Here is a 23,169-nt window from a genome sequence, read left to right on the forward strand (position 1 = left end):
ATAATGGATGCAGCTATGGTGGTAGCTAACTTATGCCTGCGTCTGACTGATACAGTGAACTAGGAGCAACAACCCGGAACGGTGTCACCAGCCTGAATCTAATCCAATCTGGAACTTACAGTCGGTCAACATCTGTAAAGCATAGAATTAGTATTTCCATTAGTTACCACACCTATAAAGTCAGAATTGTCTATAGCTAAAAAATGTATGAAACCAACAATTTGCTTTTTGGTCTTAAATTAAGGTTAGGCATTAGGGTAGCAGTGTGTTTAAGATTAGGGGTAGGTTTAAAATCACATTTTAAGAAGAGAAATTGTAGAAATAGACAGGCTTTACGACTTTGTGGCTGTGGTAACTAGTGACGACCGAGAATTAGCTTGACCCAAGCTACTGTCCTGATGACACAGAGAGTTTCATCAACAATGGTAATGTATGTTATACCCGGTTTGATAAACTAGTAGGTTAATTACACAGCCTAACAGATACAAGTAGTAGTCATTTTGGTTGTAAAGCGCATTATCAAAAAGCTTTGTCCTTTCTTTATAACAAAATGCAATTCACCACTTGGCTGTCTATTATATCACCCTGTCACAGGCCCACCCAGTCAACACCACCTCATAAGATGAGGAAGTATATTGCTTACAAGGATTGCCTGCTGCAGCTGTTCGAGAGATGTCCAGTTTGCAGTCTAACATGCAACATAGAGAAGACCAGCAAGTGAACCCTCAGCATCACGCAGACATGCCCTCTCTGTGAGCATTCCTATAAATGGAACAGGGAGGACACTTGAATCAGGTTGGTGACATTTGACCTGGTCAAAGGTCAAAACAGTTTCGAGTTTTGTTCCAATTTACCTTCATAATCTAGCCTGGTCTAACTACGTTTCTCATTTTATTTCACTTCACATATCATGACATCTGAAGTGAAATAGAAAGGTGAATGCATAGATGTTATGTGAATTTCGTTATCAATGTTCATAAACTTCAATTAATCTACTCAGTCTGCAACCCAGAGTTTGTAAGATTCTGGTTGAATGAAACAGACGAGAGTCCCAGTTTACAATAGTCCAAATGTTTATTCACGAGGGTACTCTGAAGTTCATTATACAAAGACATCCATTTTATAGTTCACTTCCTACTTACGCACATACAGTGGGGAGAACAAGTATTTGATACACTGCCGATTTTGCAGGTTTTCCTACTTACAAAGCATGTAGAGGTCTGTAATTTTTATCATAGGTACACACTTCAACTTTGAGAGACGGAATCTAAAACAAAAATCCAATTGTATGATTTTTAAGTAATTCATTTGCATTTTATTGCATGACATAAGTATTTGATTACCTACCAACCAGTAAGAATTCCGGCTCTCACAAACCTGTTTGTTTTTCTTTAAGAAGCCCTCCTGTTCTCCACTCATTACCTGTATTAACTGCACCTGTTTGAACTCGTTACCTGTATAAAAGACACCTGTCCACACACTCAATCAAACAGCCTCCAACCTCTCCACAATGGCCAAGACCAGAGAGCTGTGTAAAGACATCAGGGATAAAATGGTAGACCTGCACAAGGCTGGGATGGGCTACAGGACAATAGGCAAGCAGCTTGGTGAGAAGGCAACAACTGTTGGCGCAATCATTAGAAAATGGAAGAAGTTCAAGATGACGGTCAATCACCCTCGGTCTGGGGCTCCATGCAAGATCTCACCTCGTGGGGCATCAATGATCATGAGGAAGGTGAGGGATCAGCCCAGAACTACACGGCAGGACCTGGTCAATGACCTGAAGAGAGCTGGGACCACAGTCTCAAAGAAAACCATTAGTAACACACTACTCCGTCATGGATTAAAATCCTGCAGCGCACGCAAGGTCCCCCTGCTCAAGCCAGCGCATGTCCAGGCCCGTCTGAAGTTTGCCAATGACCATCTCGATGATCCAGAGGACGAATGGGATAAGGTCATGTGGTATGATGAGACAAAATAGAGCTTTTTGGTCTAAACTCCACTCGCCGTGTTTGGAGGAAGAAGAAGGATGAGTACAACCCCAAGAACACCATCCCAACCGTGAAGCATGGAGGTGGAAACATCATTCTTTGGGGATGCTTTTCTGCAAAGAGGACAGGATGACTGCACCGTATTGAGGGGAGGATGGATGGGGCCATGTATCGCGGGATCTTGGCCAACAACCTTCTTCCCTCAGTAAGAGCATTGAAGATGGGTTGTGGCTGGGTCTTCCAGCATGACAACGACCCGAAACACACAGCCAGGGCAACTAAGGAGTGGCTCCGTAAGAAGCATCTCAAGATCCTGGAGTGGCCTAGCCAGTCTCCAGACCTGAACCCAATAGAACATCTTTGGAGGGAGCTGAAAGTCCGTATTGCCTAGCGACAGCCCCAAAACCTGAAGGATCTGGAGAAGGTCTGTATGGAGGAGTGGGCCAAAATCCCTGCTGCAGTGTGTGCAAACCTGGTCAAGAACTACAGGAAACGGATGATAATTGTAATCTGTAATTGCAAACGAAGGTTTCTGTACCAAATATTAAGTTCTGATTTTCTGATGAATCAAATACTTATGTCATGCAATAAAATGCAAATGAATTACTTAAAAATCATACAATGTGATTTTCTGGATTTTTGTTTTAGATTCCGTCTCTCACAGTTGAAGTGTACCTATGATAAAAATTACAGACCTCTACATGCTTTGTAAGTAGGAAAACCTGCAAAATTGGCAGTGTATCAAATACTTGTTCTCCCCACTGTACATCCACACAAACCGTAGGTTTGTATCTCTCCCCAGAGTTCTCACCACTGTTTATCCCTACCCAGCGCTGTCCGTTCCATTCCCCCGAGATTAGAGAAACCTTGAGAAATACTCCCTGTCCTATCTCAGAGTTCTAGCCAGGTCGAGTCAAACACAATGTAATTGTTCTCGGTATTTTCTTCGGCACACACATACACACATTTATCTCTCTCCCAGTCTAACCTAGTTGGACTTATGTTTAATACTTTAATTATTCATTATACATGCTACATAAACAACTAAGTACTAATTAGTTACGTTTCAGGGTAGAATTATTATCTTTAAACATATAAATTATTTTATCAATAGATCAGGTTAGTTCCACCAGGCTAATCATAAACACCATTGATAATGTAATCAGTGCTCTGTGTGTGTGTTTGTGTGTGAACGACCAGTATCTTTGATCAGGGGCCAGAAGGTTATCTATGCTGCCATGCCCATCAATAGGGCGCTGGCAAAGACCTTACCTCCAGTCTCACCTCTTGCCTGCTCACCAATGGTCGTCGATGGGGAGACCAGAATTAGGTAAGTTTAGTCTGACCTGTTCAAAGTTCAACATAGTATATGTTTGTTTGTCAGATATCACCCATCCTAACTGGAATAGAACAGGGACTGTGTGTGTATGTGTTCACAGATGCATCTCCGGAGCCAGCACTTGGAGACTTGCAAGATGGAGTCCAGACTGACAGACAGGCTTCATATTGATGTCTCTAAATGGAGAGATACCTGGCACCTGTCAATAACATATTACTAGACACAACTTTTTAATTTTTTGTATTATTGAATTGAATGGTATTAGTCAAAATGGAGAGAGAGAAACCCTGAGTATTCTGCACCAGGGTCAGGGAACTCCTGTTGTATACAGGACACCAGGGTCAGGGAACTCCTGTTGTATACAGGACACCAGGGTCAGGGAACTCCTGTTGTATACAGGACACCAGGGTCTGGGAACTCCTGTTGTATACAGGACACCAGGGTCTGGGAACTCCTGTTGTATACAGGACACCAGGGTCTGGGAACTCCTGTTGTATACAGGACACCAGGGTCTGGGAACTCCTGTTGTATACAGGACACCAGGGTCTGGGAACTCCTGTTGTATACAGGACACCAGGGTCAGGGAACTCCTGTTGTATACAGGACACCAGGGTCAGGGAACTCCTGTTGTATACAGGACACCAGGGTCAGGGAACTCCTGTTGTATACAGGACGCCAGGATCAGGGAACTCCTGTTGTATACAGGACGCCAGGATCAGGGAACTCCTGTTGTATACAGGACGCCAGGGTCAGGGAACTCCTGTTGTATACAGGACGCCAGGATCAGGGAACTCCTGTTGTATACAGGACGCCAGGATCAGGGAACTCCTGTTGTATACAGGACGCCAGGATCAGGGAACTCCTGTTGTATACAGGACACCAGGATCAGGGAACTCCTGTTGTATACAGGACACCAGGGTCAGGGAACTCCTGTTGTATACAGGACACCAGGGTCAGGGAACTCCTGTTGTATACAGGACACCAGGGTCAGGGAACTCCTGTTGTATACAGGACACCAGGATCAGGGAACTCCTGTTGTATACAGGACACCAGGATCAGGGAACTCCTGTTGTATACAGGACACCAGGGTCTGGGAACTCCTGTTGTATACAGGACACCAGGGTCAGGGAACTCCTGTTGTATACAGGACACCAGGGTCAGGGAACTCCTGTTGTATACAGGACACCAGGGTCAGGGAACTCCTGTTGTATACAGGACACCAGGGTCAGGGAACTCCTGTTGTATACAGGACACCAGGGTCTGGGAACTCCTGTTGTATACAGGACACCAGGGTCAGGGAACTCCTGTTGTATACAGGACACCAGGGTCAGGGAACTCCTGTTGTATACAGGACACCAGGGTCAGGGAACTCCTGTTGTATACAGGACACCAGGATCAGGGAACTCCTGTTCTATACAGGACACCAGGGTCTGGGAACTCCTGTTCTATACAGGACACCAGGGTCAGGGAACTCCTGTTGTATACAGGACACCAGGATCAGGGAACTCCTGTTGTATACAGGACACCAGGGTCAGGGAACTCCTGTTGTATACAGGACACCAGGGTCAGGGAACTCCTGTTCTATACAGGACACCAGGGTCAGGGAACTCCTGTTCTATACAGGACACCAGGGTCAGGGAACTCCTGTTGTATACAGGACACCAGGATCAGGGAACTCCTGTTGTATACAGGACACCAGGGTCAGGGAACTCCTGTTGTAGCAGTGTGAAGCGCAGTTGAGTTTGCGTCATCTGTGAATCTGTTGGGGCGGTATGCGAATTACGGTGGGTCCATGGTGTCAATTTGTGCCATGACCAGCCTTTTAAAACACTTCATGATTACAGATGTGACTTCTACGGGGTGATAGTCATTCAGGCAGATCGTCAATGATCTTGAGTGTCGCATTCAGATTCATCCTCCCAAGGGCCATTCCCAGAGGGCCATGGCTACTGGGTGAGGATGGCAAATCTCTGCGTACGCTAGGGTCAGAAGACCCCTGCATAACGGTGGCTACCAGGACTGGATGTAAAGCAGAAAAGGGATCTCTGCTAACAGGGCACCCCTGGTCATCGAGGGGCTCGAAGATGAGGGATAAGCCTGTTACATCACTCTGCTTAGAGTGAGGGGTACCAGGCATAGGGGAGAGAAAAAGCGTAGGGCATCACCCTTGACAGGGTGAGCCAGCGCTTCCATCCCTAGTGGTGCATTTATCATCAAAAACACTCATAGGGTTGTTGGTTCTAACAGTTTGTCTCTTGATTCAGTCTGGATAGATGCAGAAAGCAGGCTCTCAGAAGTTGGTAATGTGCCAGAGCACACGAGTCATGAACACTGCACTGCTAGGGGAGCAGAGAGTGTGACAGTTAACTGTCCGAGGCATATGAGCATAGTGTTTCTTGCAAAGCATGCTTGATTCTCTTGGACCGCGCCCCTAGAAAGTGGCGATAGTACAGCATCTGCTATTCTGTGTCACCGAACAGGGCTTTCCACGAGAGAGCGACCAACGGAATGGTGTAAACCATCAACCGGTGTAGCTAAAAGTAAGAAGGAAACATGCTGGTTACATAGATGGGTAACACTTTATTTGGATAGTCCATCTGTAGATGTTCTACAGACTATCTGTAACATTTCAACTAACTATCCCCTAACCCTAGCCCTTACCCTAACCTTAATGGGAGAGAGTTTTAACTTGGAGGGCTCTTGGGTAAGTAAGCACAAAAACTACCAAATGTTATGTGCACTGTGCCAGAGAGTCAAGCAAGCAGTGTGCTAGCTGAGGCAGGCCGCTAGAGTGTTACGCCTACCCTAAGTTAGCAGCAGTGGAGGCTGGAGACTTGAAATATTTAGGAGGACGAGAGACCCACGGTATAGGTGCAGACCGCACAGAGACGTCAAAGAATATTTCAGAAATCATCAAAGACACATTTTTACCTTAAACATTTAATAAAGACATTTATAGTCAAATATAATTAGTCATGGGAATGAGAGGGCTACTTACGCCATTTTGAGAAGAGATCACAGCAGTGATTTGAATGAGGGTATGAAGCATGAGTTAAGGTGTTCAGAGGCTTGACTTCGGTTGCAGGACCTGGGTTGAGATGTTCAGAGGATACAGTGCAGGACAAGCTTATCATGGATGGATGGTGTTGCAGAAGAGCTCAACTCTTCCAGTGCAGGACAAGCTTATCATGGATGGATGGTGTTGCAGAAGAGCTCAACTCTTCCAATGAGGACAAGATTTGACTGGGAAGACCAAAAAACTATAACTTAAAACACAGTTAGACAAAAGAGCTAAGAATGGGTTAGTCCAAGCAAGGATTACAATCTCATTGATGTGTAATAATGTGATTGTGTTTGTGTATGTGATTGACTCCACATGCAGAGAAAATTGACAGGGCTACTCACAGTGCTTGGAGAGGAAATATTCAGTGAGCCAGTGGATGAGAGGGCACATGAGACATGGCTTCAGTTCAGTAAAGAGTTGACACTGGTAGTGGAGTAGTCATCCACTCTTAATCAGGGAACAGGAGGGCATTTAGCTGTAAATACAAATTCCAGCTGATGTCTGTGGTTTCATCCGTTTGCCACGTGAAAAAAATGTACTGGGTCAACTTGTCTTTTAATCTCACTTTTAGTGGATGATGTGATGGAAGCTATCAAATCATTCAGAATTTATTTCGACATCCCAGAGAAGACAGCAGAAACGTCCATATGCTCAGCAAGTAAAGCATAATAATGTAAAATTACCTCTGAAAGCTCCTAGTAGTTGCCCTTGTTAGCGGAACTTTCCCTCTCATCTTGTCCCCTTGCTTCGTCCTGCAAAATACATCTCTGGTTTGAGGTCTCTGTAAACTATGCCAGGATGGTGCAGGTGGTCGAGGGCCAGAGCCAGCTCTGCTAGTTAGAATTTGACATATTCCTCTATAAACACAACCTAGTGAGAACTGGACACATTTTACTGTCTGTTCTGGCCTCAGAGGGAAGAGTCACAGTCAACACAACCCCTAATACAACATTATAATAGCATATTATTACTAAATACAGTAAACAGAGCTACAGTACACATAAAACAATATTATATACATTATATTAAGTTAATAACACTATTTACACATTTTAAATACAGCCATATTGTTTATATCATTATACACAATAATGGTTCGCTCCTACAGACAGTGAGTCACGTGACCGTGGCTTGCTATATAAAGTAGGCAGACAGGCATCGAGGCATTCAGTTACTGTTTGATTGAACGTTAGAATGGGGAAAATTAATGACCTAAGCGACTGCGCGTGGTATGATCGTCGGTGCCAGGCGCGCCGTATCTCAACAACATCTGGCCTCTTTGGGTTTTCACGCACGACAGTGCCTAGGGTTTACCCGAGAATGGTGCGACAAACAAAAACATCCAGTCAGCGGCAATCCTGTGGGCGAAAACAGCTTGTAGATGACAGAGGTCAAAGGAGAATGGCAAGAATTGTGCAAGCTAATAGGCGGGCCACAAACCGGCATATAACGGCGAAGTACAACAGTGGTGTGCAGAACAGCATCTGGGAATGCACAACTCATCATGGATGGGCTATTGCAGCAGATGACAACACCAGGTTCCACTCTTATCAGCTAAAAACAAGAAGCGGCTCCAGTGGGCACGTGATCACCAACACTGGACAATTGAGGAGTGGAAAAACATTGTCTGGTCCGACGAATCCCGGGTTCCTGAGGCATGTCAGAGGAAAATTGCAAGATTATGTTGTAATACTTTTATTACATCAAATGGTTATTTTATTTGACAGAATAGAGTATTCTTATAGCTATTGTGTGTGTTCTACTGAGGATGGGCCTCTGGGAGATAACACTGACAGGAGATTTACGATGTCTTTTGGGTGATAAAACCTAAAGAGCATTCCAGAGCATGAGTTAATGTTTCTGTTCTATATGGTACCAGAGAGATGGTTTCAGTTTGGAGTCGGAGGGCCAGACACTGGTCTATACAATGAAAACTGTTGACACAGCAGAGAATGTCTGCTAGCGGTCGACCGATTATGATTTTTCAACGAACATGCCGATTATTGTAGGACCAAAAAAAGCTGATACCCATTAATCGGACGATTAATGGGTATTTTTTTTCCTTTTATTTATTTATTTGTAATAATGACAATTACAACAATACTGAATTAACACTTATTTTAACTTAATATAATACATAAATTCTATCAATTTAGCCTCAAATAAATAATGAAACATGTTCAATTTGGTTTAAATAATGCAAAAACAAAGTGTTGGAGAATAAAGTAAAAGTGCAGTGTGCCATGTAAAAACGCTAATGTTTAAGTTCCTTGCTCAGAACATAAGAACATATGAAAGCTGGTGGTTCCTTTTAACATGAGTCTTCAATATTCCCAGGTAAGAAGTTTTAGGTTGTAGTTATTATAGGAATTATAGGACTATTTCTCTCTATACGATTTGTATTTCATATACCTTTGACTATTGGATGTTCTTATAGGCACTTTAGTATTGCCAGTGTAACAGTATAGCTTCCGTCCCTCTCCTCGCTCCAACCTGGGCTAGAATCAGGACCACATCGACAACAGCCACCCTCGAAACAGTGTTACCCATGTAGAGCAAGGGGAACAACCACTCCCAAGTCTCAGAGCGGGTGACGTTTGAAACGCTATTAGCGCGTACCCGGCTAACTAGCTAGCCATTTCACATCGGTTACACCAGCCTAATCTCTGGGGTTGATAGGCTTGAAGTCATAAACAGCACAATGCTTGAAGAATTGCTAAGAGCTGCTGGCAAACGCACGAAGGGGCTGTTTGAATGAATGCTTACGAGCCTGCTGCTGCCTACCATCGCTCAGTCAGACTGCTCTATCAAATATCAAATCATAGACTTAATTATAATATAATAACACACAGAAATACGAGCCTTTGGTCATTAATATGGTCGAATCCGGAAACTATCATTTTGAAAACTAAACGTTATTTATTTCAGTGAAATACGGAACCGTTCCATATTTTATCTAACGTGTGGCATCCCTAAGTCTAAATATTCCTGTTACATTGCACAACCTTCAATGTTATGTCATAATTATGTACAATTCTGGCAAATTAATTATGGCCTTTGTTAGGAATAAATGGACTTCACAGTTTGCAATGAGCCAGGCGGCCCAAACTGCAATATATACCCTGACTGCTTGCACGGAACGCAAGGGAAGTGACACAACTCCCCTAGTTATAAGAAATTCCTGTTAGCAGGCAATATTAACTAAATATGTAGGCTTAAAAATATATACTGTACTTGTGTATTGATTTTAAAGAAAGGCATTGATGTTTATGGTTAGGTACATTGGTGCAACGACAGTGCTTTATTCGCAAATGCGCTTGTTAAATCATCACCTGTTTGTCGAAGTAGGCTGTGATTCGATGAGAAATTAACAGGCACCGCATCGATTATATGCAATGCAGGACATGTTAGATAAACTAGTAATATTATCAACCATGTGTAGTTAACTAGTGATTATGTTAAGATTGATGGTTTTTTATAAGATAAGTTTAATGCTAGCTAGCAACTTACCTTGGCTTCTTGCTGCCCTCACGTAACAGGTAGTCAGCCTGCCACGCAGGCTCCTCGTGGAGTGCAATGTAAGTCAGGTGATTAGAGCGTTGGCGGAAGGTTGCAAAAACGAATCCCCGAGGTGACAAGGTAAAAATCTGTTGTTCTGCCCCTGAACAAGGCAGTTAACCCCCGTTCCTAGGCCGTCATTGAAAATAAGAATGTGTCCTTAATCTGACTTGCCTAGTTAAATAAAGGTGTAAAATTATTATTCTTTTTTAAATCGGCAAATCGGTGGCCAAAAATACCGATTACCGATTGTCATGAAAACTTGAAATCGGCCCTAATTAATCGGCCATTCTGATTAATCGGTCGACCTCTAATGTCTGCTATGTATTATAGGTATCTTTCATACAAATCTTAACCTTGTGACCCATTCTATATATCTGTTGTTCGTCATGTAGGTTAAAAGGGGTGTATCTTGGGTATAAAAGACCTTTGTACTTTTGTCTCGCCGCCCTCAACGGATCATTAGAAATGGTGATTCGTCGACAAGCCATTGCTATTGCAAAGCTCTCACTATTAAAGATTTAGTTTTAGTATAACTCTGACTTGTGTGATGAGTTTGTCTCTCCTCATTTAAGAAATGAACCAGCCACAGGCATCATGCCGAGAGTCAGGACTTGGCGTAAGCAGTCCATGGCCCCATCCTGCCTGGTGTCAATGGTACAGGCTGGTGGCAATCATTGAAGCAACATGCCCCCTAAAAGCCAACTCTTACATGCACAAAAATGCAGTATCCCTGTTTATCCAACCTTCTAGTTGTGTTGCACAGTTTGAATATACAGAATCTGATGTGGGCAATGAAAGGGCTTCTTCAACAAAAAATTCACTACATTGTCGTTAGCGTTATCTTGTCACGACTTCCGCCGAAGTTGGTCCCTCTCCTTGTTCGGGCGACATTCGGCGGTCGAAGTCACCAACCTTCTAGCCATCGCTGATCCACTTTTCATTTTCCATTGGTTTTGTCTTGTCTTCCATCACACCTGATTTCAATTCCATCAATTACATGTTGTGTATTTAACCCTCTGTTCCCCCCCATGTCCTTGACGGTAAGTGTTTCTTGTAATGCTAATGCATGGTATGCTGGTATTTACCGGGTTTTGTTTTACCCATTTATTGTATTGTTCTGTTGACAGTGGTTTATGGATATTAAACGACACGGTTGTAAATCAGTTTTCGCTCTCCTGCGCCTGACTTCTCTGCCGCCAGTACACACCTCACTACAGAATTACTGACCGAAACTATGGAGTCAGCAGGAGCAGGTAACCCTTGGAATAGGGGTGGAGGAGCGCGTCCGGGAGCACGCAGCAATGCTCCACCATCTAGGCACCGCCATGGACCACGTTGTCCAGACAATGGACCGCTGGGAGAGACAGGGAGTTCTTCCAGCGCCTCCACCAGCACAACCGGGGTCTCCCATGAGCGCCCCTCTTCCTCCTGGTCCCAGTGGGATTCGTCTCTCCTTGCCCCAGGAATATGATGGAAAGGCTGAGAACTGCCAGAGGTTCCTTTTACTACTGGACCTATACCTGGCCACCGTCCACCTGGCTCGTTGGGCCATGAGAGGGTGTCCGCCCTCGTCTCGTGCCTCACCGACAAAGCCCTGGAGTGGGCCAACGCCGTGTGGAGAGAGGGAGATGCGGCGTTGGACCAGTCGGACCAGGGTAGAGCGGCGGGTGAACGCCTCTTCCATCTGAGGCAGGAGACGAGGAGCGCCCAGGAGTTCGCCCTGGAGTTTAGGACCCTGGCTGCCGTCGTGGGATGGAACGACAGGGCCCTGATCGACCATTACCGCTGCAGTCTGTGCAAGGACGTCCGTCGGGAGTTGGCCTGCAGAGACTACACTCTCACGTTCGACCAGCTGGTGGACCTGTCCATCTGGCTGGACAACCTGCTGGCTACCCGTGGACGTTCAGATCGGGGTCTGGTGGTTCCATCCTCCCGCACCCCCTCTGGGATACCCATGGAGCTGGGAGGGGCGGTGCGCAGGGAGACCGGAGGGGGTTCCAGCTCATGCATCATCTGTGGCCGCAGAGGTCATACTGCCGGTTGGTGTCGGGTTGGTTCCTTTGGGGATCAAGGCAACAGGCAGGGCACTCTGGCAGCACCCCAGGTGAGCCAGCACCATTCTCACCCAGAGTCCTCTGTTGCACATATGTTTGTGTATGTCACTTTCCCTGAGTTTTCCCCGCATTCCCAACATAAGGCGCTCGTTGATTGAGGCGCGGCTGGGAATTTTATTGATAGAGCGTTAGCCCATAGTTTAGGGATCCTCATTGTTCCCGTGGCTGTACCCTTCCCCGTTCACGCCTTAGATAGTCAACCATTATTAAGGGTCAGGGTTGATTAGGGAGGTCACCGCTCCTTTGGGCATGGTGACGCAGGGGGGGTCACAAGGAGAGAATTAGTCTCTTCCTTATTGACTCTCCTGTGTTTCCCGTGGTGCTGGGTCTACCCTGGTTAGCTTGTCACAACCCCACTGTTTCTTGGCCACAGAGGGCTCTTACGGTGCTACTACGGTGGTGAGTCCAGACCAGATCTCCACCGTGTGCAATCCCCCTGAATATGTCGATTTGGCTCTCGCCTTCTCCAAAAAGGAGGCGACTCAATTACCACCCCATCGACAGGGCGATTGTGCGATAAATCTCCTGGTAGACGCTGCACTTCCCAGGAGTCACGTGTATCCCCTCTCACAGGCGGAGACAGAGGCTATGGAAACATATGTCTCTGAATCCCTGCGTCAGGGGTATATTCGGTCCTCCACTTCACCCGCATCCTCGAGTTTCTTTTATGTGAAGAATAAGGAGGGAGGTCTGCGCCCGTGTATTGACTATCGGGGTCTGAATCAGATCAATGTGAGGTATAGTTACCCGCTACCGCTCATAGCCACAGCGATTGAGTCAATGCACAGGGCGCGCTTCTTCACCAAACTAGATCTCAGGAGCGCTTACAACCTCGTGCGTATCCGGGAGGGAGACGAGTGGAAGACGGCTTTCAGTACCACCTCAGGGCACTATGAGTACCTCATCATGCCGTCCGGGTTGATGAATGCGCCATCAGTCTTCCAAGCCTTTGTTGACAAGATTTTCAGGGACCTGCACGGGCAGGGTGTAGTGGTGTATATTGATGACATTTTGATATACTCCGCTACACGCGCCGAGCATGTGTCCCTGGTGCGCAGGGTGCTTGGTCGCCTGTTGGAGCATGACCTGTACGTCAAGGCTGAGAAATGCCTGTTCTTTCAATCCGTCTCCTTCCTAGGGTATCGCATTTCCACCTCAGGGTGGAGATGGAGAGTGACCGCATTTCAGCCGTGCGTTATTGGCCAACTCCCACCACGGTAAAGGAGGTGCAGCGGTTCTTAGGATTTGCCAACTACTACCGGAGGTTTATCCGGGGTTTTGGTCAGGTAGCGGCTCCCATTACCTCACTGCTGAAGGGGGGCCCGGTATGCTTGCAGTGGTCAGCGGAGGCAGACAGGGCTTTTAGTCACCTGAGGGCTCTGTTTACCTCGGCTCTGGCCCATCCGCCCCTTTGCCTTCTTCTCGAGGAAGCTCAGCCCGGCTGAGCGAAACTATGACATGGGAGATCAGGAGCTGTTGGCTGTCTTCTAGGCCTTGAAGGCGTGGAGACATTGGCTTGAGGGGGCTAGACACCCTTTTCTCATCTGGACTGACCACTGCAATCTGCAGTACATCCGAGCGTCGAGGAGACTGAACCCCCGCCAGGCAAGGTGGGCCATGTTTTTCACCCGTTTTGTGTTTACCCTTTCCTACAGACGAGGCTCCCAGAACGTGAAGGCAGACGCATTGTCCCGGCTGTATGACACAGAGGAGCGGCACATGGATCCCACTCCCATACTCCCCGCCTCCTGCCTGGTGGCGCTGGTAGTGTGGGAGCAGGACACGGACATTGAACAGGCATTACTTGCAGAGACCGCTCCCGTCCTGTGTCCCGCTGGGCGTCTGTACGTCTCGTCTGCTGTTCGTGACCGGTTGATCTATTGGGCCCACACGTCACCCTCCTCTGGTCATCCTGGGATCGGTCGGACAGTGCGCTGTTTGAGCGGGAGGTACTGGTGGCCTACCTTGGCTAAGGACTTGAGGGTTTATGTTTCCTCCTGCTCGGTGTGCGCCAAGTGTAAGGCTCCTAGGCACCTGCCCAGAGGTAAGCTACACCCCTTACCCGTTCCACAGCGGCCTTGGTCACACCTGTCGGTAGATTTTCTGACTGATCTTCCACTCTCACAGGGTAACACCGCGATCCTCTTCGTTGTGGATTGTTTCTCTAAGTCCTGTCGTCTCCTCCCTCTGCCGGTCTCCCTACGGCCCTACAGAATGCGGAGGCCTTGTTTACACATGTCTTCCGGCACTACGGGGTGCCTGAGGATATAGTGTCTGATTGGGGTCCCCAGTTCACGTCTAGGTTCTGGAAGGCATTCATGGAATGTCTGGGGGTCTCGATCAGCCTTACTTCAGGGTTTCACCCCGAGAGTAATGGGCAGGTGGAGAGAGTGAACCAGGATGTGGGCAGGTTTCTGCAATCCTATTGCCAGGACCGGCTGGGGGAGTGGGCGGAGTTCGTGCCCTGGGCTGAGATGGCACAGAACTCGCTTCGCCATTCCTCCACTAACTGGGGTACCAGCCGGTTCTGGCGCCTTGGCATCAGAGTCAGACCGAGGTTCCTGCGGTGGACGACTGGAACCTCGGTGCACGAGCCACATAGGTTTTGTATTGAATTCAATGTAAGCAGAGGAGGAAGGAAAATAGCTGCCCTCCGGCTATACCGTGGTGCTACCCTAGAAGGTGTTATTGAGACTTCTGTTATAATCAGGTATTTGGTGACGTGAATATATTTAGTATAGTTTTATCTAAAAAGGATAACTTTTTAAATGTAATTTTCTGAAATTCACTGAGTAGGATGGTCCTCACCTTCCTCCTCAGAGGAGCCTTCACTGGTTAGCGCCTTGCCGCATTAGTTAGCCAGTTTCAAGCCGTCTCATGGACCAGAAGCGGTGGAACCAATAGCAGGGCAGTATGGGAGGGGTCTGACTTCGATAGGGTGATTATGTGACGGTGATGCCGGCCTCGTTGTAGACCTTGAACACCTTCTCGATGGCGTTGACGTACGCAGCCGTCCGCAGGTCCAGACCCAGGTTGTACTTACTGGCCGTACGCATGATTTGCTGCAGGGGAACAAAACACACAAACACTAGTTAGATACCAGTCACACTGGCAAAACCAGTCACACACACTAACATACACATGGTGGTGTGATTGAGAGGTGCCCCAGGCCAGGGTTGGGGCATTGTCACAGTCTGTCTCATAGAGAACATATGATTAAATTCTAGGATCTGACTCATCGGCACTAACCTCACAAACACACGCAGACACACACACACGCATACATGTACGCACGCTCACACTCTTACCCTGGCAGATCTCTCCATGGTGTAGGCCAGCCCAGAGTGAACAATGTCCTTCTCAGAAGCACCCTGGAGTGGAGAGAGGAAGGAAATATGTGTTATCAAACTGCCAACACACTTCATGATTTCCACACCACATAAGTTGTGTGTGTGTGTGTGTGTGTGGGTACTCACAGCGACTCTGGCCTGGAAGTCAGCGGTTGGGACAACAGGGATCGGTCCTCCCTGCTTTCCAAACTTCCTCTCCAAACTCTCCTGAACGGACACTGAGAGAGAGCGAGGGATAGAGAGAGAAATAGTTAGATGGCAATGTAGCAATGTAACCTGATCATTGGCAACCATCGTATTTTCAAGTATATCCAGTCGATCAACATTCATCCCTGAAGTTTAATCTGTGTTCACTCACACATTTCAGATTAGTATCGTTTTCTTTTATTCAAAACCTGAACGTCAGAAAGGCGTATCTTTCTATCTGGCACGTCACCTTAAATTAACCTACTGTATATATGGGGATGACCAGCGGAAATATCACCAGTTACACTTCTTTCGCGGTCATCTTTTCAGTTGTCCTTACAACTCTGAAAACACGGAGACAATTTCCAAGAGAGGACCACAGTACTGTATCTCCTGCTACACCAAGATTGTTAAAGGAAGAGGAAAAGGCTTCAGAACTGAACGAACACAGATCTTCTACAGACAGACGAGATCAGAAAGCGGACACATAGCTCCAGAGTGAGTACAGATTAAAGACTTCCAATATTATTCAAGGAAAGATAGGGCCCTGCTCCTAATATTTAACTGGGGCTATTTTTTAAAGAGAATATGTTCTTAATGAGTGACCTAGATCACAAATAAATTAACATTCATCTTTATTACAGGTGGTAGTAAACAAACAGTCAAAGGAAATCTAGTTGCCGCACCTAGAAATGGCAGAGGTAGAACAACTGAACAATTTGCCCCCCTCATCCCCTACCCTGAGGGGATGACAGATGAAAAAGAAAAGAAAGAATTTAAAAAAGATTTCTGCAGAAAAATCCAGAGACTTTATATCGTGATGAAAAAAAAAAGGCTCCGTGCAACCTCATTTTCTACACAGCAAATTGTCCTACATGGGAAGAGGAAATACTGAAACACTATCCTGAGGGAAAACAGTGGGAAAGAAGATCTAAGGAATATTTCAAACAACTGAAAACGAAGGCAGGCACTATAAATGTGTATTATACTACTGGGACAATCATGGTGCAGGATAATAGTGAGACGTTAAAGATATTCCCAAATGATTTCCCAGCCCTGCGCGAGAGAGTGAGAAAGAGTGTCAAGAAGACAGAACGTGTCGAGGAGAGTGAGCCTGTCGAGGAGAAAATGGCAGCGCTAGACATTGGGGAGAAGGAGGAGGAAAGAGGAGAGCAGAGGAGAAGAGAGAGCGAGGACATAAAAGAGGAAGACATAAAGGGGGAAATAAAGGAAGAGGTGGGAGGAGGTAAGGGGTAGCACTGAACATTCCAGGGCAGATCAGAACAGAAACATTATTTTACAGGATGTATAATTTGATGAACAATTATGCTATAGCTTGCTGTTCCTCTCACCTTATTATTTTAATGTTGTATCTTCTACCTTTTAATGTTTGTGTTTTTAATTGAGCTTGTATGAAAAATGCATTCGTAAGTGCTCACAATCATCATGATCTCGCTTTGGTTATAGTTTAGCACTTTCCCAATGATAAAGGCGCTTAAAGCAAAAGGTGGTGGTCCCTGTGAATTTCCCCAGCAATATGTGTTATATTTTGTTTCAAAATGTGTGCTCTAAAATGTATCAAGATTGTTGAAACGCAATTCTAATAAAGTTTGATTTAAAAAGTGTCAGGAGTCAGGACGTACTATATATACAGTACCCTGCCCCGATGTTCAGAACTCAGACCTACCTACCTACCTAACTACAGGTTATGGAACATTTGCTCTTTTAGTATTTCTGCAGTATGTTTCCTCAAGGAGAAGGCTTCCCACTTCTATGTCAAAGATAATGCAACAAAAACACTTTCGTAAATACTACAGTAATGTCCCCAAAACGACAACAGTAAAAACTACGGTATACCACAGTCCACAAAAACACTACAGTAATTAATATAGTGTATATATACACACACTACTCTTTTTTACACAGTATTTATACTATAGTATACTGCAGTAAATACTACAGTATTCACTGTAGTGTTTCTGCAGACTCCAGTCCACAAAAACACTACAGTAAAATGGAGAACAGAGAAAAATGAGTGTCCCCCTGCCTGAGAGGTGAGTCCCTGGATTACTCTTTTTCCAGTCGCTAGTGAAAGTCTACACACACCTTGCACAGTCTGCACATTTTGCTGCCTTATTAAGGAATTATCTGTGTAGGTCACACTACTTCTCAAAAACGCATCGACTGTTTTTCCAAACAGTGAGTGTAGAAGGGGCACTGGCACTCTGGATCAGATCAAATCAAATTGTGGTTGTCACGTGCCAAAAAAACAGACTTTAGAGTGAAATGCTTACCTACAAGCCGGGAAACCATTTGATTAAAGAGTGACAGTCCCTAAAAAGCAAGTAACTCATTGAAAACAGCTTATGTGGCATCGATATGAGTCAGAAACATTTTGACTACAAAGGGGCCTCCTGAGTGGCGCAGTGGTGTAAGGCACTGCATCGCAGTGCTATAGGTGTCACTACAAACCTGGGTTCGATCCTGGGCTGTCACAGCCGGCCATGACCGGGAGACCCATGAGGCAGCGCACAATTGGCCCAGCGTCGTCTGGGTTAGGTGAGGATTTGGCCGGCCTAAATGTTCTTCTCTCATCGCACTCTAGCGACTCTTTGTGGCGGGCACATGCACACTGACTGGGGTTGTATGGTGTTTCCTCTGACACATTGGTGTGGCTTGGCAGGGTCGTGTTTCAGAGGACACATGGCTCTTGACCTTTGCCTCTCCCGAGTCCGTATGGGAGTTACAGCGATGGGACAAGACTTTAACTACCAATTGGCGGTTAAAATGTAAATGGGAACATTTTGGTCATAAAGTCAGTCTCGTCTAAAACTGAGTTTAGAACCTCAGTGTGTCAGAGTAAATTAAAGTTGGGTTTGGATTACAATTATGTCAACAAATCATGCCCCATTTTGCCAAGCTCCGCGTGCAAATCACCCCTTCGCCCACTTGGCTTCCCTTCATTGAATGGGGCTCCATTGTTTCATAGCCCCCAAAGCATTCAAAGGATCACAGGCCCTATACAGATTGACCATGCCTCCACAGCCAAAGTTCTATGGTTGACATGCCCTGCTGAAGGACCCTAGCTAGTATGCAGAACAGGTGCTTGGAGGTCGTCGTCTCCCAATTATGCAGCAGTAATGTTAGCTTGGTCTGCAACGACCGGTAGTGGTCAGTACAACCAGAGATCCTGAAATATAATGACTTCTGGTTTAATTGGGGCTAGGTGGGACGCTAGCGTGCCACCTGTGGTGCACTCCATCAACAGCAGGTGCATTTCAAGAGCGGCAAATTTGAATCCAAATAAATGTCAAAATTCAAATTTTTCAAAAATACAACTATGTTACACCATTTGAAAGATAAACATCTCCTTAATCTAACCACGTTTTACGATTTCAAAAAGGTTTTACGGCGAAAGCATAAATTTAGAGTATGTTAGGACAGTACATTTACAAGAGTTGTGTGTAATGTTTTGTCAAGTCAAAGACAGGGTCACCAAAACCATAAAACCAGCTAAAATGATACACTAACCTTTTACAATCTCCATCAGATGACACTCCTAGGACATTATGTTAGACAATGCATGCATTTTTAGTTCTATCAAGTTCATATTTATATACAAAAACAGCGTTTTACTATGGCATTGATGTTGAGAAAATCGTTTCCCTCCAATAACCGGCAGTCAAGTCAGCGTCACAAATTAAATAATTAAAATTAGAAAACATTGGTAAAATATTATATTGTCATTTAAAGAATTATAGATTTACATCTTTTGAACGCAATCAACTTGCCAGATTTAAAAATAACCTTACTGGGAAATCACACTTTGCAATAATCTGAGCACTGTGCCCAGAAAAATACGCGTTGCGATACAGACTAGACGTCATGTTGGGGAGATCTAAAATCGAAAATACTATGTAAATAATCCATTACCTTTGATTCTCTTCATCAGATGTCACTTCCAGGTATCACAGGTCCATAACGAATGTAGTTTTGTTCAAAAAAGCTCATCATTTATGTCCAAAAATCTCCGTCTCGTTAGCACATGATGTAAGCCAGCCGGACTTCTCGTCATGAACGAGGGGAAAAAATATATTTCCGTTCGTTCAAACATGTCAAACGTTGTATAGCATAAATCATTAGGGCCTTTTTTAACCAGAACATGAATAATATTCAAGGTGGACGAATGCATAGCCTTTTATAACGTATTGGAACGAGGGTACCCAACATGAAGTAGCGCGCCAGGTGTCTAATGGGACATCACCGTTCCATGGCTCTTGTTCGGTCAGATCTCCCTCCAGAAGACTCAAAACACTTTGTAAAGGCTGGTGACATCTAGTGGAAGCAATAGGAAGTGCCAAAATATTCCTAAACCCCTGTGTTTTTCAATGGGATAGGTTTAAAGTCAATACAACACATCAGGTATCCACTTCCTGTCAGAAAATGTCTCAGGGTTTTGCCTGCCAAATGAGTTCTGTTATACTCACAGACACCATTCAAACAGTTTTGGAAACTTTAGAGTGTTTTCTATCCATATATAATAAGTATATGCATATTCTAGTTACTGGGTAGGATTAGTAACCAGATTAAATCGGGTACATTTTTTTTATCCAGACGTGCAAATGCTGCCCCCTAGACCCAACAGGATAACTTAGCTAACGCCGTTAAATAACGTTATTGCTGGTTATGGAGGTAACCCTATTTTTATAAAGTGAGGCAGGCTAGCTAACGTTAGCCTACAAGTCAGATTTCCAAGTTAGTTCATAGCTCATACAAGTGTTGTCTTTATCGTTTAGTGCAAAACAAAATAATGTATGCAGCTACTTATGTCTGAGTCTGACTGATACAGCGAACTAGGAGCAACAACCCGTAACGGTGTCACCAGCCTGAATCTAATCCAATCTGGAGTTTACAGTCAGTCAACCTCTGTAAAGCATAGACTTAGGGTTTCATTTGTTACCACACCTATAAAGTCAGAATTGTCTATAGCTTAAAAATGTATGAACATTTTTTATAAATTGAATTAAGGTTTGGGATTAGGTTAGCAGTGTGTTTTAAGATTAAGGTTAGGTTTAAAATCACATTATAAAACCTCTCTGGGATAGGCAACCCGCTAGCGGGACACCTGTCGACAACTTCCTGTGAAATTGTAGGGCGCGCAATTCAAATAAATAATCATAAACATGATGGATATTAAACATTTTGGTACATACAAGTATCTTATATCGGTTAAATTCTTGTTAAAAACGTACTTTTTGAAAATCTTCCTGTTTGCAATCCAAAAGGGTCCCAGCTACAACATGCATGGTCATTTTGTTAGATAAAATCCTTCTTTATATCACAAAAACTCAGTTTAGTTGGCGCCATCAATTTGAGTAATCCACTCGTTCAACATGCAGACAAAGGAATCCAAAAAGCTACCGCTAAACTTTGTTAAAACAAGTCAAACTATGTTTCTATTTAAGCCTCAGGTACCCTAAAATGTAACTAAACTATAATATTTCATACAGAAAGAAGTATGTTCAATAGAAAAGTAAAATTAGCAAGTGCGAGTCCTCTTCATCGTGCGCCCACAGACTGATTTCCAACTGTTACTCCCGGTTCCAAAACTCCAAATTCTTCCTCCTTTGGGAAGAAACAAGACTGAAACCTTGAACCAAGACTGTTGACATCTAGTGGAAGCCATAGAAATTGCAATCTGGGAGCCGGATTTAACATCGTCCCTATACGTTGAAATGGAAGAGCATGGGAATTGTGTTATAGTCTCATGCATTTTTTAAAAACATTTCTACAAACTTACTAACAGGCAGTTTACTTTGGGCATGTCAGTCAGACAGGAAGTGGAGAAAATAGGGGCCTAGCCCTAATCAAGAAGAGAAATTGTAGAAATAGGCAGGCTTTATGACTTTCTGGCTGTGGTAACTAGTGACAACCTAGAATTAGCTTGACCCTAGTTACTGCCCTGATTACACAGAGAGTTTCATCAACAATGGTAATGTATGTTATACCCGGTTTGATAAACTAGTTGGTTAATTACACAGCCTAACAGATACAAGCAGTAGTCATTTTGGTTGTGAAGTGCATTATCAAAAAGCTTTGTCCTTTCTTTATAACAAAATGCAGTTCATCACTTGGCTGTCTATTCTATCACCCTGTCACAGTCAACCCCACCTCATAAGATGAGGAAGTACAATGTTATGAGGATTGCCTCCTGCTGTTGTTCGAGTGATGTCTAGTTTGCAGCCAAACATGCAATATAGAGAAGACCAGCAAGAGGACCCTCAGCATCAGACATGCCCTCTCTGTGAGCATTCCTATAAATGGAACAGGGAGGACACTTGAATCAGGTTAGTGACATTTGACCTGGTCAAAGGTCAAAACAGTTTTGAGTTTTGTTCTAATTTACCTCCATAATCTAGCCTGGTCTAACCAGCCTGATTGCTAAGTTTCCCATTTTATTTCACTTCACATATCATGATATCTGAAGTGAAATAGAAAGGTGAACGCATAGATCAGGTTGGTTCCACCAGGCTAATCATAAACACCATTGATAATGTAATCAGTGCTCTGTGTGTGTGTTTGTGTGTGAACGACCAGTATCTTTGATCAGGGGCCAGAAGGTTATCTATGCTGCCATGCCCATCAATAGGGCGCTGGCAAAGACCTTACCTCCAGTCTCACCTCTTGCCTGCTCACCAATGGTCGTCGATGGATCGTTTGACCGTTTGTAGAGATCTATAGTACAGTCACAATCAGGTTACACACACACACACACACACACACACACACACACACACACACACACATACATGCGCAGACACGCCCCTACACACACACGCACGCGCTGTCTACACTCTCACAAAAAGGCTATGATTTAGTATAATGGTACATTTTTGTCCCCAATATTTTGTTTAAAAATGTACAACCATCACACTCAAATGTCACACCGATCATTATCATATTTCCCAGCATGCTATGACACAGGTAGATTCAATATGTGTTTTTGCATATGTACATTGATTGATTGATTGATCTTATGCTACACAAAGATAAATAACACATTTTTCAAAGCTAATCCAATCTGTTTGTAGTTGGACAATGTTACTGAGATGGTTGTTCCAGTTGAGATGGTTTCATTTATAGTTTCTTCCTACCTTGGCAGTCCTTTTAAATGTAGGATGCAGGTGATTAAAAGCGCACATTTTTGACTATCTGAACTGGCTGGATTCCAATTACATACAGTGCCTTCGGAAAGTATTCAGACCCCTTGACTTTTTACACATTTTGTTAGGTTACAGATTTATTCTAAAATTGATTCAAAAAAATATTAACCTACACACAATACCCTATAATGACAAAGCAAAAACGTTTTTTTATTTCACATCACATTAGTATTCAGACCCTTCACTCAGTACTTTGTTGAAGCACCTTTAGCAGTGATTACAGCCTCGAGTCTTCTTGGGTATGACGCCACAAGCTTGGCACACCTGTATTTGGGGAGTTTCTCCCATTCTTCTCTGCAGATCCTCCCAAACTCTGTCAGGTTGGATGGGGAGCATTACTG

At 44.6% G+C, this 23,169-nt stretch overlaps 1 protein-coding gene and 2 long non-coding RNA genes across 3 annotated transcripts; 1 reads left to right on the forward strand and 2 right to left on the reverse strand.

Annotated features, from left to right (window-relative positions):
• Nucleotides 1–6,407: 6,407 nt before the first annotated feature.
• Nucleotides 6,408–7,295, reverse strand: LOC123731457 (uncharacterized). Its single transcript, XR_006762588.1, has 3 exons — nt 7,078–7,295; nt 6,736–6,869; nt 6,408–6,573 (listed from the first exon to the last, which is right to left on the reverse strand). It is a non-coding gene; the product is annotated as an uncharacterized lncRNA (long non-coding RNA).
• A 7,621-nt stretch (nt 7,296–14,916) lies between these two features.
• Nucleotides 14,917–15,772, reverse strand: LOC123731455 (glutamate dehydrogenase, mitochondrial-like). Its single transcript, XM_045710271.1, has 3 exons — nt 15,546–15,772; nt 15,378–15,440; nt 14,917–15,131 (listed from the first exon to the last, which is right to left on the reverse strand). Exons 1-3 carry the CDS (start codon nt 15,747–15,749, stop codon nt 15,012–15,014), a joined length of 387 nt encoding a protein of 128 aa, XP_045566227.1. The 5' UTR covers nt 15,750–15,772; the 3' UTR covers nt 14,917–15,011.
• On the forward strand, nt 15,762–17,230 carry LOC123731456 (uncharacterized). The gene is made up of 2 exons (XR_006762587.1): nt 15,762–16,103; nt 16,250–17,230. It is a non-coding gene; the product is annotated as an uncharacterized lncRNA (long non-coding RNA).
• Nucleotides 17,231–23,169: the final 5,939 nt, after the last annotated feature.

This window comes from Salmo salar, chromosome ssa28 (genome assembly GCF_905237065.1).
Source record: "Salmo salar chromosome ssa28, Ssal_v3.1, whole genome shotgun sequence".
Classification (NCBI taxonomy): domain Eukaryota; kingdom Metazoa; phylum Chordata; class Actinopteri; order Salmoniformes; family Salmonidae; genus Salmo; species Salmo salar.